Raw genomic sequence first — 13111 nt, forward strand, 5'->3', positions numbered from 1 at the left:
ACACCCCGGCACTGGTTTCCTCAGAGGCGGCCACCGGCCAGGGAGACACCGGGTGTTCACAGGCCGCCCAACCCCCGGCACACCGGGCTGGCAACAGTCAGTCCATTCTCGCTGAGGCAGCTCCCGGCCGAGAGCCTGCGCCGAGCTCTGCGTCACGGCGGCCCGGGCAGGCACGGCCATACAGAGCAGAGCCCTAGGTACCCGCTCGCACCGACCAACTTCCGCGTCGCACGCACTCCGCGCCTGCGCGGGCAACACCGGCACCCCCGCCGCGCCGGTCTTCCCTGGCTGTACCACCATGTGCGTAACGCGCGGGTAGAGCCAAAAGAGGTTAGCAGCTCCGGGCAGCTCTGCAGACCTCGGCCCCAGCTGAGCCCCCTCAGAGAACCCCGTTCCCTTCTAAAATCTATGGGCGCCTTCCCAACTTGCGTCTTCCCTAGTTACCGTCCCCGCTCTAACCTAGCTCTCACCCGGGTATAGTCCATGGTATATGCCACTCCCAGCTGATCCGGTGCCTTGGCGAAACCATCCCGCTCAAGGACAGGGGGAGGCAAGGCGCCGGAGGGGGGGGACGCATTGTTGAGTCAGGGGCCGAGTGGCGGGGGAGGGCTGGCCCACCCCGCTGCGACAGCGGGGTCGTCACAGAAGCAGGCGGGCGGGAGGGGCCTCCGCACAGATCTCCGCGCTGTGTCTCCCCTCCCCAGCGGGCCCCAGCGGTAGGGCGCGGCCGCCCCCCTCCCGCGGCCGCCCCTCCACCACCTTCCCAGTGGTGTCTCCCGGCTCCAGCTGACCGGCCTGGAATCCCGGCTGGGAACCCCGCACCCCCCTGCCTGCCGCTGCCGCCGCCCCGCTCACCGGCCCCACCATGGGAGACGCCGGCAGCGAGCGCAGCAAGGCGCCCAGCCTGCCACCGCGCTGCCCCTGCGGCTTCTGGGGGTAAGCGAGGCCCAGGGGCGAGGAGGGGGCTGGGCTGGAGCTGGGTCGGTGTGGGGAGGGAGGGGGCCTTCGAGGCGAAGGGCGAGCCGGTGGGGGGCCGCAGCCGGGCGGGGGCAGGGCCTGGGTGTGGGCCTGGCCGGGCCTAACCTGGCAGAGAGGCCGGCTGGGGCGCCGGGCCAGGTCGTAGCCCTGTACTCGGCCCTGTCACGGGGGCCTAGCCCGCAGCTCGCCCTGGGGCGGGGCGGCCGTTGGTCCCCGCCGGGCAGGCCGCACGGGGTGCCCGCTAGGGCAAAGGGGTGTCCCCCTTCCTGCCGGGTGTGCCGCGTCGAGGGCCCGGGTGGGTGTTGCGGTGGCTCCTGCTTGGAGGCAGCGGGTCACGCAGGAAGGGGGTGAGGCGGAAAGGTGGCTGCGTTGTCCCTGGGCGCGGGGGGGCCTGGCCTGGCCCTTAGCGGCGGCCCCGCAGCCTCCCCTGCCGCCCTCACCCCTCGGCGGCCTTCCCGACGGCTCGCTGGGGGAAGGCCTGATCGCTTTCTCAGCCACGCAGGTTTCCTGGAACGGTCGCCCCTTCTTTTGGGCTGCGGGGGGACAGACGACTGCGGGCTGCGCTGCGGGGCCTGCCTCTAGCTCCTCAGAGGCGAGGAGTGGATAACGCGGACTCTTGAGTGCTCGGGTTGGGGTCCTGGAGCAGAGCGCCTGACACATCCTTGCCGTGCGGCCGGGAACGGGGAGCTCTCACGCAGGTCAGCGCAGGGCACCATAGTTAATGAAGGAGAAATGCAAAGGACAAAAATACACTTGTGTCTCCATCTCATGAAGGCAGGGAGGTTCCTAATAGATAAGGTCCTCGTTGGCTGTCGGCTGATCCCTTTTTAGGAAGAAGAAAGTAGGGTCATTCCTGTTTCTCAAAGGTGAAGAAAAGTAAGCCTGTTCCTTGCTAAACTGCTGACATTTCTAGGGTCATATGTCTGAAATTGTTTCCATTATTCATTTTTTTATTTTTTTTATTTATAATTAGGTATAGCATGTTAAAATGTATACTGGAAGATACACATGATCATAAAGTGTCCTTAATGTATATCAGGAACATTAGTCCCTAATGTTCTTATTTATGGGCAGTTCAAGGAATATTTGACTAAATAGACTTTTGAGGGCCCACCTGAGATTTACATTTGTCTGTGATTGTACCTTCTTGGGATTTATGTCATACAATTTAAGATACTCTGGGGAAGTGGAGGCTGAGAGAAAAGAGATGCAATAAGGGTGATTTAGTAGTGTCACTGTACATTTGGTTGGTTTATTGAGTGGCAGATTTTGAATGAAATCCCATTTTTGAGTTATGACAGAAGCCTGAACTGCAACAAATGCCATGGCACTGTTGGGAGTGATCTTGTGAGACAGATTATAAATATACAATAAAATATTTTGTTTATTTTTGTTTTGTTAGGCTCCCATATTTGGGCCTGATGTTTTCTGTAATGTAGTGGAAAGCAAGTTGCTGCTGGATGTTACATAGTGTACTGACTCGTGTAACGTGGTAGTGATATGAAGGGAGAGTTGGCGAAAACTTTTTCTTTGGGCTGGTACAGTGTGTTGGGGTAATGAGAAGGCAATCTGGTGCTTTGTGTTCAAGGATTGGCTTAATGGTGACAGGAGGTTCTCAAGAAAACCCATTGCCTTTAAGGCTGCTACTTTTTCTTTTATAAAGCATATATTTCCCTTGAACAAGCAGCTACCAAAAGGTTTTTTTTTTTTTTTTTTGCTTCCCTCTGCCCCCCTGGTCACAAGAAATGTTTCTTGTGAGATGCTTTTGAAAGACAACACTGGAAAAACACTTTCTCCACCAATACAGTGAATAAATTAATCTGCTTTTCAGTTAAGTGCCTTCCAGGTTCATTTCAATACACAGCAACTAGATAATCTTAAGGTCCTTTCCAACCCTAACTATTCCGTGAGTCTATGATTCTATTTTTCCACTTGAACCCAGATAAAACCCTGCAAAACAAAAAAACAAATTGTGCTGTCAGCTTTCAGAGTTTGATGGTACTCTCAGTCCTGAAGAAAGTTTTCTTGTCCTTATTTACTTAGTCCTTGCCTAGTACTTGGAAAACTGATAAATCTGTACAGACATGCTGTTCTAGTGCAGTTGCATTGGCAGGAATACTTAAGGGGTCGTAGTTTTATACCAGCTTTCTGAAGAAAGTAAATCCTGATAGCAAAAAGCCTTATATGCGTCTGAAGTTGGAATTCTGCAGTGTGAGCTAGGGTTATTACCAGCAGCATGTCTTGGGACAGAGTCTTATTTGTGATTTTCATGTCACCTTTATATATCTGTAAAGTCACATTTTGGAATAATAGGGCTGTATTTACTCTTTATGTGCAGGACTTTTAAGGCTATGAAAAGTTCTGAAAGTTGTTCTTGAGAGCCTGAACCATGTAGATAGCAGTTTTCAGGAGATCAAATAATTGTTTAGTTTTTGCCAAGTATTAAAGATTATTATTATTATTTTTTTAATGTAATACTTAGCCAGGACTGTGTGCAGTAGGATTCTTATTTCTGCAGTAATCCACAAAGATAGGAATCAGTAAGGAAAATACAGAAAGAAGCATTAAAATTGAAGTAAGTCATGGGCTTTCTGGGCTAAAACTTGCCTATTTGTGAACAGCAATAGAAGTAGCTCCTGAGATGCATGAAAGTAGTGGTGGCATACAAGGAGATTACAGAAGATTAGTATGTACTGCTGCATTAAAGTTGGAGGGATTCTTCTTTTAAAATGCTTGCTTTGTATCAGAAATTCAGATCCTGTAGGTTTTAAGAATCTCTAGCGACTAGAAAACTACTAAACTCTTAATGTTTTGAGATCTAAGAGACTGAAAAAGGAACAGCTGAAAGGAGAGGCGTGAGTGAGACTTTTCAGAACTTCTGAAGCATCTGCCTGAGGTCGCCAGTAAATGTTTGTTTACCTTTGGTTGAAGATCATGGAATCCATCCTTAAATCTTGTGCAGACTTGTCCTTCTTTTTGGAATATCCAGTCTGTCATTTCTGCTCAAGTAAACTTTGAATGGAGCACTGAAATGATCTTTATATTTTTATATTCGCACAACTTACTGTTTGGAAATATTTTGCTGCCCTTTCTATTTTTGTATCTTCAGTCAGTTGCAGCTATTTTGCTTTTTACTGGAGTAATCTTAGTGTACAAGGATTGGAAAGGGTGCAGTATGCGAGTTGTTATTTTAGGTTACCTTATCTAAAGTTTATGCAGTGCTTAACTTCTCATTCTTGTGGTCTGGAAAAGTTCTTTCTTCTTTTCCCGATTAACAGACCATGTAATGTTGGTTTTTTTTCTTAGACTAGTAGATTTCAGAAACCTGTTTAACTTTATAGGATATATAAAATCTTCAACTCTAAGCTAATAAATACATGAAGATATTACTATATGTATATATTCCAGTTAGACCATTTTGCTTATTAGAGATGAGAAATGATCCTTTAATGAACTGCACATTGGCAATTCCTCTCTGGCTTTTAAAGGACTCCACAAAGGTTTTGCTTGTACAGAGCTCATCAAAGGGCCGAGGCTTTTACTATTAAGCGGTTATACGTGTACATGGGACTTGTAAGCTAAAATGCTCCCTGGCTGGTAGAACCATATACTGTGAAGGAGTATGTCAAGAGAGGATAATACTTTTACAATTCTATGTGTACTGTAGTGACTGCTGCTTATTTTTCTTATGGTCCAGACTGATACCCCTTACCATTGAAATGAGTGTCTCAGAACCAGTAAAAAAGGAAATATGTTTATGGATGTAAAACAAATGAATTACATTCTTGAAATGGTGGCAGCCAGCTGGAAGTTGATTGAAAACACAGTATGATTAGTTTCATTTCATCTTATTTCTGGCAACTATAAGGTATTGTAGTCACCTAAAACTGATGGCAGTATTATTTGAGAATATGAAAGCAGGGGTTTTGCAGGGTGTTACCATTTGTTCTGCCTTTCTCTGACAGTGTGTGCATCATATGTGTGATGAGGCATTGTGCTCCAAGCATTCTGTCCAGGCCCAATCCAGAGTTTATTTCTGAGTCTGGATTTTCCAGTCACTTATGTATCATCAGGTCCCTGCTATGTCAATATGGCTCTTTTCTCAGTTTTGTCTACTCAAATTAAACATTTGATCAAATGGTGAATCATTTAACATAAGCACGATTAATTAGTGACTGTATATCACCAAAGCTTGCTTTTAGCTTCTAAACAAATGGTGATTATATATATGCTATTAGAAGCCTCTTCTCTGCCTAGTCTTTTTTTTTTTTATTACAGCTGTTCATTCCATATGAACTCTGAGCGACTGTCCTTTTAATGCATACTTTCTAATCTCATAGGTTGTGTAGGTCATCATGACTGCATAATGCCTTCATAAGCCTAATTTTGTTGTGACTTCACATAGATGTTCCTAAATGAGGCTTGAGTAAACTGCTGAAATATGTACCTTTCCCGCTGAGAATTCATTTTCCCTGTGCTTGTATTATGCAGCTCCTTAGCCAGGCTTTCACTTACTGGAGCTTTGGCTCAGATGCTAGAATAAGTAATGAATTTGTCAGTTTATGCAAGACAGCACAGCACTACCAAATAGGTTATTGTTTATTAGACCTTGGTATTAACTGTGGCCTTTGAGCAAAGAGTGAGCAGTGAGAGTGAGATAAGGTGCTTTGGGATAGCTGTGTGTGGGTAGTGCTGTCTGAGGGGCAGGGTGTCTCTGCAGTTATTGATGATCAGAAACGTCAGTTCTTCCCTCTGAAGTGATAAACTGATTTAAATAAATAAATTCATGATTCTTATGTCTTAGGAAAGTTAATTCTTAGAACTTCTAAAAGGCGTAAACAATTTTTTTTGGTAAGAGAAAATCTTGTTCGCTTCTGTTTATTACAAGTGTTTATAGGCTACCTATCACTGGAAACTGTGTTTGGTTGGAACAAAGTAATTTGCCTGCTGTGGTCCTTGTGCTCTGTTTTGGTCTTAAGTTGCGACTAAAAATACTTGAATATTGTATTTTTTTTTTTTTTTTATTATTTTACTCTGTCATAACCTTGGGTAAAAGAACTTGAAGCAGTTTGTAGTTAAAATGATCGCTAACTGCTGTAATACGTCTACTGGTCTGTACACAAAGAGAAGTGACAAGTTATTTAAGTGACAGAAACAGAGACCACTGAGGATTTATTTACAAGTTTTCCTAGGAAGTGCTGCAGAGGATGATAAGAGGCGTTGTAGAGACACTGAAATTCTTTGTTTGGATCTTAATTTTGGAAGAAACTGAGAATTATGAGACAAACAGAAGCTTCTGTCTGAGGAGAGAGTGGTGGTGGGGAACTGAACTTGATCATATCTCTAAATTGGAGAGACATCAGTTTGATGGATGGACCACTCGGTGGCTAAAGAACTGGCTGGATGGCTGCACGCAAAGAGTTGTGGACAATGGCTGAATGTGGAGCTGGAGGCCAGTAATGACTGGTGTCCCTCAGGGATCGGTGTTGGGGCCGGTCTTGTTCAACATCTTTGTCTCTGACATGGACAGTGGGATTGAGTGCGCCCTCAGCAAGTTTGCCGATGACACCAAGCTGTGTGGTTCGGTTGATACACTGGAGGGAAGGAATGCCATCCAGAGGGACCTTGACACGCTTGTGAGGTGGGCTGATGCCAACCTCATGAAGTTTAACCATGCCAAGTGCAAGGTCCTACACCTGGGTCGGGGCAATCCCAGGCACAGCTACAGGCTGGGCAGAGAAGAGATTCAGAGCAGCCCTGCAGAGAAGGACTTGGGGTGTTGGTTGATGAGAAAATGAACATGAGCCGGCTTCAGTGTGCGCTTGCAGCCCAGAAAGCCAACGGTATCCTGCGCTGCATCAAAAGGAGCGTGACCAGCAGGTCAAAGGAGGTGATCCTGCCCCTCTATTCTGCTCTCGTGAGACCTCACTTGGAGTATTGTGTGCAGTTCTGGTGTCCTCAACATAAAAAGGACATGGAACTGTTGGAACAAGTCCAGAGGAGGGCCACGAGGACGATCAGGGGACTGGAGCACCTTCCGTATAAAGATAGGCTGAGAAAGTTGGGGCTGTTCAGCCTGGAGAAGAGAAGGCTGCGTAGCGTCCTCATAGCAGCCTTCCAGTATCTGAAGAGGCCCTATAGGGATGCTGGGGAGGGACTCTTCATTAGGGACTGTAGTGACAGGACAAGGGGTAACAGGTTAATACTTAAACAGGGGAAGTTTAGATTGGACATAAGGAGGAAGTTCTTTCATGTTAGGGCGGTGAGGCACTGCAGTGGGTTGCCCAGGGAGGTTATGAATGCTCCATCCCTGGCAGTGTTCAAGACCAGGTTGGATGAAGTCTTGGGTGAGATTGTTTATTGTGAGGTGTCCCTGCCCATGGCAGGGGGGTTGGAACTTGATGATCTTGAGTTCCTTTCCAACCCTAGCTATTCTATGATTCTATGAGATGGAGCTGTTGGAGCAAGTCCAGAGGAGGGCCATGAGGATGATCAGGGGACTGGAGAACCTCCCATATGAAGATAGGCTGAGAAAGCTGGGTCAGCTTAGCCTGGAGAAGGCTGTGTGGAGATCTCATAGCAGCCTTCCAGTATCTGAAGGGGGCTTACAGGGATGCTGGGGAGGAGCTCTTCATTAGGGACTGTAGTGATAGTACAAGGGGTGACGGGTTCAAACTTAAATGGAGGAAGTTTAGATTGGATATAAGAAAGAAGTTCTTTAGTGTAAGGGTGGTGAGGCACTGGAATGGGTTGCCCAGGGAGGTTGTGAATGCTCCATTCCTGGCAGTGTTCAAGGCCAGGCTGGACAGAGCCTTGGGTGACATGGTTTAGTGTGAGGTGTCCCTGCCCATGGCAGTGGGGTTGGAACTAGATGATTGTAAGGTCCTTTTTAACCATATCTGTTCTGTGATTCTGTGTTCCCTGCTTGAATAAGAACCTGCAGAATAAATAAAGGTAAATTGTGAGGTTTTTGTGATTTCCTTCAGTCATGATACAATTAGAAGAGCATTTCAACTAAAGTCAAAAGATCTTTTTTTTTCTTCCCCCCCCCCCTCCCCCCCCTTTTTTTTGCACACTAAGCAGTTGCCTCTTGCAAATGCGGTTGCGAGGTACCACACTTTGTATCTCTTTATTGCAGAAACTTACCTTTAGGAATAGGGGTTATTGGCATTCAAAGTAAAAGCAGATGAACTGGATTTAATACTTTAACTGTAATAAACTGTCTTCTAGGAATGTGAAAACAATGCTTTCTTTTTCAGTACTTAATAGAACAGACAAACCAGAAAGCAGATTTTGTTTTCTAATGAAAAACAGCTGTCCTGCATCAGACCAAAGATGCATCCAGCCCTGTTTCTGATTTGGGTGATGAGTGATGATGAGGGAATAAACATAAGGACAGAGCAAGCATGCAGTGATGCTTATCTTGGTATACCTCCTTTACTTCTGGCAGTCTGACATAAGTTTGTCCTCTGGTTTATAGATTTATGGCTTAGTAGGTCTTACCTATTTTTTTATGAATTTATATAATTACTTGATGATCTGTACAGACTCCTGACCCTCACAGCATCCTGCAGGAAGTAGTTCCATAATTTAACCATTCTCTTGGGGGGGGAGGTAGTTGATTTTGTTTCCTTTAATCTTGCTGTGTGATAATTCTAAGGAGTGAATAAATTCAAATAGCTGGTGTACGAGGGTGTTTTTTCAAGAAGATCCAAAAATAGACCTGCTTGATTAAAAATCTTCACTTCTTCGGTGAAGTCAGAATTTGAGAAAACAAGCACTTGCTTATTCTATAAATTTATTAATCATTTTTATATAAAACATTTTAGAACTAATTTCTAATTGTAGATAGATGCAGTGCTATTTTTAAACACACATATTCAGCAGCTTTTGATCTAACTGTAACTTTCTCATCATTCAGAATGAAATTAAGTATCATAGCTGCTGCTCCTACAAGTGGAATGAACAAGAAAGAAGTAGAATGTGAGCTGCTTTTTGAAGCTTGGAGGAGTTAAGTTACTATGCCTAGGTCACCTCCCAGGCGTCTTTCTGTCTTCCTGTCAGTCAGTCGTGTCTTTTGTAAACTGCCATTAGTCAAAGGTATTGTGATTTGGGCAGTGCTAATGATTATTCCATGATTAATACTGTGAAATATCTGTCTTAATGCTAGTGAGTAAGATGTTAGGCTGCTGTATCGTAGCATAGATACGTTGTGCTTCATATATTGCTTCATTTCATTGAACATGCTTTGGGTTCTCAAGTTTCTAATAGTAAGTCCAGTCTGTTAGAGGATTATAATAGAGGCACCATCAGTTTTAAGTAAATACTGCTGCTGATTTTAATTGCATATATTTTAACCACTTCTGAATCAAACTTCCACTAACACGGTAATGCTGTTGCTGCATGTTGGGCTTGGAGAACTGTTGAAGTCTCAGATTTCCGGGCTGTGCTTGCAGGTGGGTTGGAACTAGATGATCTTTAAGGCCCCTTCCAGCCCAAACCATTTTGTGATTCTGTGATACAAACTGATGGAAGCATCATGGCACATTGTTTCTTTTAAGGTGTTGGAATCAGTAATGCAAAGCATTAACTTGAGAGAATGATCCTTGGTGGATATATTCATTGGATATGTTTGGTTCTGTCTTGAATATTTTCACTAACATGCTGTGTCGGTTATTGGATTTTAAAATTATTTTAAATTAGAAGGTTGTACATATAAATGGACACTGGCTTCTTTAGAGACATTTGGTAGGAATGATGAATGTGGTATGTTTTTCAGCAAATTATTGCTTATGTTCTTTGAGTTTTAAAATGTCACTGTGCTCCTGTATCTCTTCAAATATGCAACCTTGACTGACTAACCTTGGATCTTAAAGTATTATCGCAAACGTCTTTTGAATGTTTTGGGGCCATCTTTGATTTTACTTATGTTGAAACTCTTATATGGATCTCAGAGATAAACTTCATATTCAGTTCAGGTAGGTAAATTACATTGGTCGGTTCTTCCTTTATCTCTCTTTTGATCAAATGACAAAAATTCTTGTATATTCAGTACAGACAGGGTTCACCAGCATGGGATCCCTTCTCTGGTTTTGGAAGAAGAATCAAAAATCAGTCAATAGCTGCAGCATGAATTAGCTTTTCCAGACATCAGATTTGTGAAGGAACTTAGGTTGCAGATACTATATGTATTTTCTCAGGACACTGAAAAGGCCACGTAAGAAAATACTCTTGAGGACACAATATGCAGCTAATGCAAAATGATTCTGAAAAAGACATTCTGAAAAAGAAACCTTTGTGTGGGTGACCAAAATCAGTGGTTTCAGATGGTTTCAGACTATGGAGGTGCTGCTGACGTACAGTAGAAGTGCCACCAGAAGTGGTATTTTTACATTCTGTTAAAATGGTGAACCATTACGTTCTAAGTCAAGATTTTGATGTGATACTGCTTTTAATTTTTTTTTTTTTTTTTTTTTTTTTAATGACAAGGGTGGATCTTATATATAAATTGGTGAGAATTCTATGTGCTTAAGGAGTTTGGGATTTTAACTTTTTTTAACGCATTTTTTTGAAATCTTACAATTTGGAAGTCAGTGTATTGCAATACATAGCTCTAGTCACTCTAGATTATTCTTTACCTGTACTCAGGAGAATGTATTAATTGAAGAGCTACAGTATTCCATGAGTTGAAGAAGAAAGGCATTTGCAGTTGTGTGTTCCAATTTCTCTGTTAATAGCAACAGAGCAGTAGCATTGTGGCAAATGCAGTACTTTCCTGTACAGCGAAGTATTAGGAAAATGTTGATGTATTTTTACATTTAATCTGTCCTCTGGGATCTTCCCTGCAGCAGGGAATGCCTGCTCTATGTTATATTTATGAAAGAATTGTAGGTATCCTGTTCAGTTCTTCCTTTTTAGTCTGGCCACCATATTCATGCTCTGAATTTGAACAATGTAGGTCAATGGGAGAAACATAAATTTAAGTTTCTAAATGTTATAGTATTTTTATTAGTGGCTTTAGGGAATGTATTTTAAATTTACTTGCATTTGCATTATGTCCTTTAATAAAGGTACTTTGGCTTGTGTTGGATTTCCAATGTTTATTTGGTGTAAATTAAAGAAACCAACTGGAAGTAATGAAAAATTGTGACAGTGCTTTTCTTTAAAAACAAATAAAATAAAATCCCTGACAGTGTTCAAGGCCAGGTTAGACAGAGCCCTGGGGGACATGGTCTAGGCTGAGGCATCCCTGACCACAGCAGGGCATTGGAACTAGATAATCTTAAGGTCTTTCCAACCCTATCCACTCTATGATTCTATGAAAAAAACACCCAAACACACACAAAAACCTAAAAACAAACCACAAAAAAAAATTGCACAACCAACAAAACAACAGACAAAAAGCCTAAAAAGGCAGGCTAGTTCCATGATAACCTCCTAAATTGCATGCACACTTAGAAAAGCAGAATCCCAAGTTACGTCGTCATTGACTTAATTGCTAAAACACAGCCGGTCTTCACAACATGACTGATATTGAGATCAGCCCTGTCGCCATAACAGCAGCATTTTGATCTTTAATTATATGTTGTTAGAGGTGTCAGAGGAAGTTGCATGTATAAAGTAGGCAAAATGCTGTCATTTAGCAAGAGTCCCTCAGTACTGGAAATTGTATTGTTCTTCTAACTGTTGATTAGATGCTCTTTTGGTCTAAGATAATGTCAATATTAAGGAGTCTGGGTCAGTTAATTAATTGAAACTTTTTTTAACAAGTATCCAATGTTACTCAATGAAATGCATTTTTAGCTGCAGAAAGGTGAGTCTTATTTCAGGTATTGCTGACATCAGTTTTCGAGAAGCTCACTGTTTAATGTCCCAGTGTTGTCTTTTTTTTAGTGATCTCCTTCAGTGAACTAATGGACAATAATGATTTCTAAAATTGTCCATGTTAACAAAAGCTTGCTTATTAAGGCAGATAGGTTTCAAGTGTTCCCCTGAATTGTTATCATGTTAATCAATTTAAAATCTAATAATTTCTGATTTTAGAATCAACTTTTGTGTACTTGTTTGGAAGGAGTGAAAGCATTTTCAATGTAGTATGCTTCCATAATAAAGGTTCTTTCCAATTTTAATTTGAATGTTAGTCTAATGACTCAGTTTTTAATAGGGAAAAAAATATGGAAAGCAGCATCATGATTTAATTTCACAAAATTATGAGAATTTTAGAATATTTAAAATACAGATGTTCTTTGAGGCAGCTAAAATCTTGGTTTTTAATTTTTATATAGATGTGTGGATGAACCACCAGCTGTGCTATAAAGTGATAGAGGGCTTTTAGGATTAATCCATTTGTACGCAGTAACTTCCCTAGGCTAACTCATTTTTGAGCTTTCAAAAGAAAGCAATTGACAAGAATACTTGAGCACTTCAAATATCTTTTTCTTGGCATTGGAGCTTTGTGATTAGTACTTCATGGCAAAGTAGCTGAAATTAAATGTGCCTTGGAAATAATACTTACGATGTAGCAGGTGACTCCTTATTTAAGAAAGTGGGCTAACTGCTGCTTGTAACTTTGGTGTTGTCAAATGTGTAAGTGTTTGTGATACTTTTAACATACCTATTTTATAGTATATTTCATTTCCAGAATTAGTTAGATGTTAGAATGTTTCTATTTAGTGTTGAATGATGTTGTATATTCTTTTACTATTTTGTGTGTAGTTTGTTAACATAGCTTTTATTTTGGACACTGGGCATGTTCCTGTTTTAACTTTCTCTTGGATACTTTGATTCCAAATGTACAAATCCTGTGCTCTAATGCTGACTTTTTTATTTTATTTTTTTTTTAAACCATCTTACATTTCTTACAAGAGATTAGAGCCTATAAACCCATAAAGCTGATGGCAGGAGAATGTTCCTTTTGTTTTTTTTTTTTTTTTCTTTAATAAAAGTCCTCTTCTTTGCATTTAGGTTTGGAAAGGATTTGTTACTATTTCTGCTGCTGCTTCTGCACTGTGTGACAGTTGGTCCATGCCTTTCCCTTTGGATGTTTTCTTCATTAGTGAATCATACATCACTCTTCATTTAATTCCACAGTGCTTTGGGAGTCTTGAATGAAAAACTTGGTAGCAGGGAGTGT

The 13111-nt window shown here is 42.4% G+C and overlaps 1 protein-coding gene across 2 annotated transcripts in view; it reads left to right on the forward strand.

Moving 5' to 3' along the window:
• The first annotated feature begins 729 nt into the window (after positions 1 to 729).
• ZFAND3 (zinc finger AN1-type containing 3) overlaps positions 730 to 13111 on the forward strand; it is a 135658-nt gene continuing 123276 nt past the window's right edge. Inside the window, exon 1 of one of the 2 annotated variants that reach the window (XM_061365979.1) lies at positions 730 to 936. In XM_061365979.1, coding sequence (XP_061221963.1) covers positions 866 to 936 — 71 coding nt within the window. In that variant the 5' untranslated portion in view covers positions 730 to 865. The remainder of the gene's footprint in view (positions 937 to 13111) is intronic. The other variant, XM_061365978.1, reaches the window with a different exon arrangement.

Source organism: Neopsephotus bourkii, unplaced genomic scaffold (genome assembly GCF_033783945.1).
Source record: "Neopsephotus bourkii isolate Nb327-2 ecotype Australia unplaced genomic scaffold, CSIRO-AGI_Nbou_v1 NB_1292, whole genome shotgun sequence".
NCBI lineage: Eukaryota > Metazoa > Chordata > Aves > Psittaciformes > Psittacidae > Neopsephotus > Neopsephotus bourkii.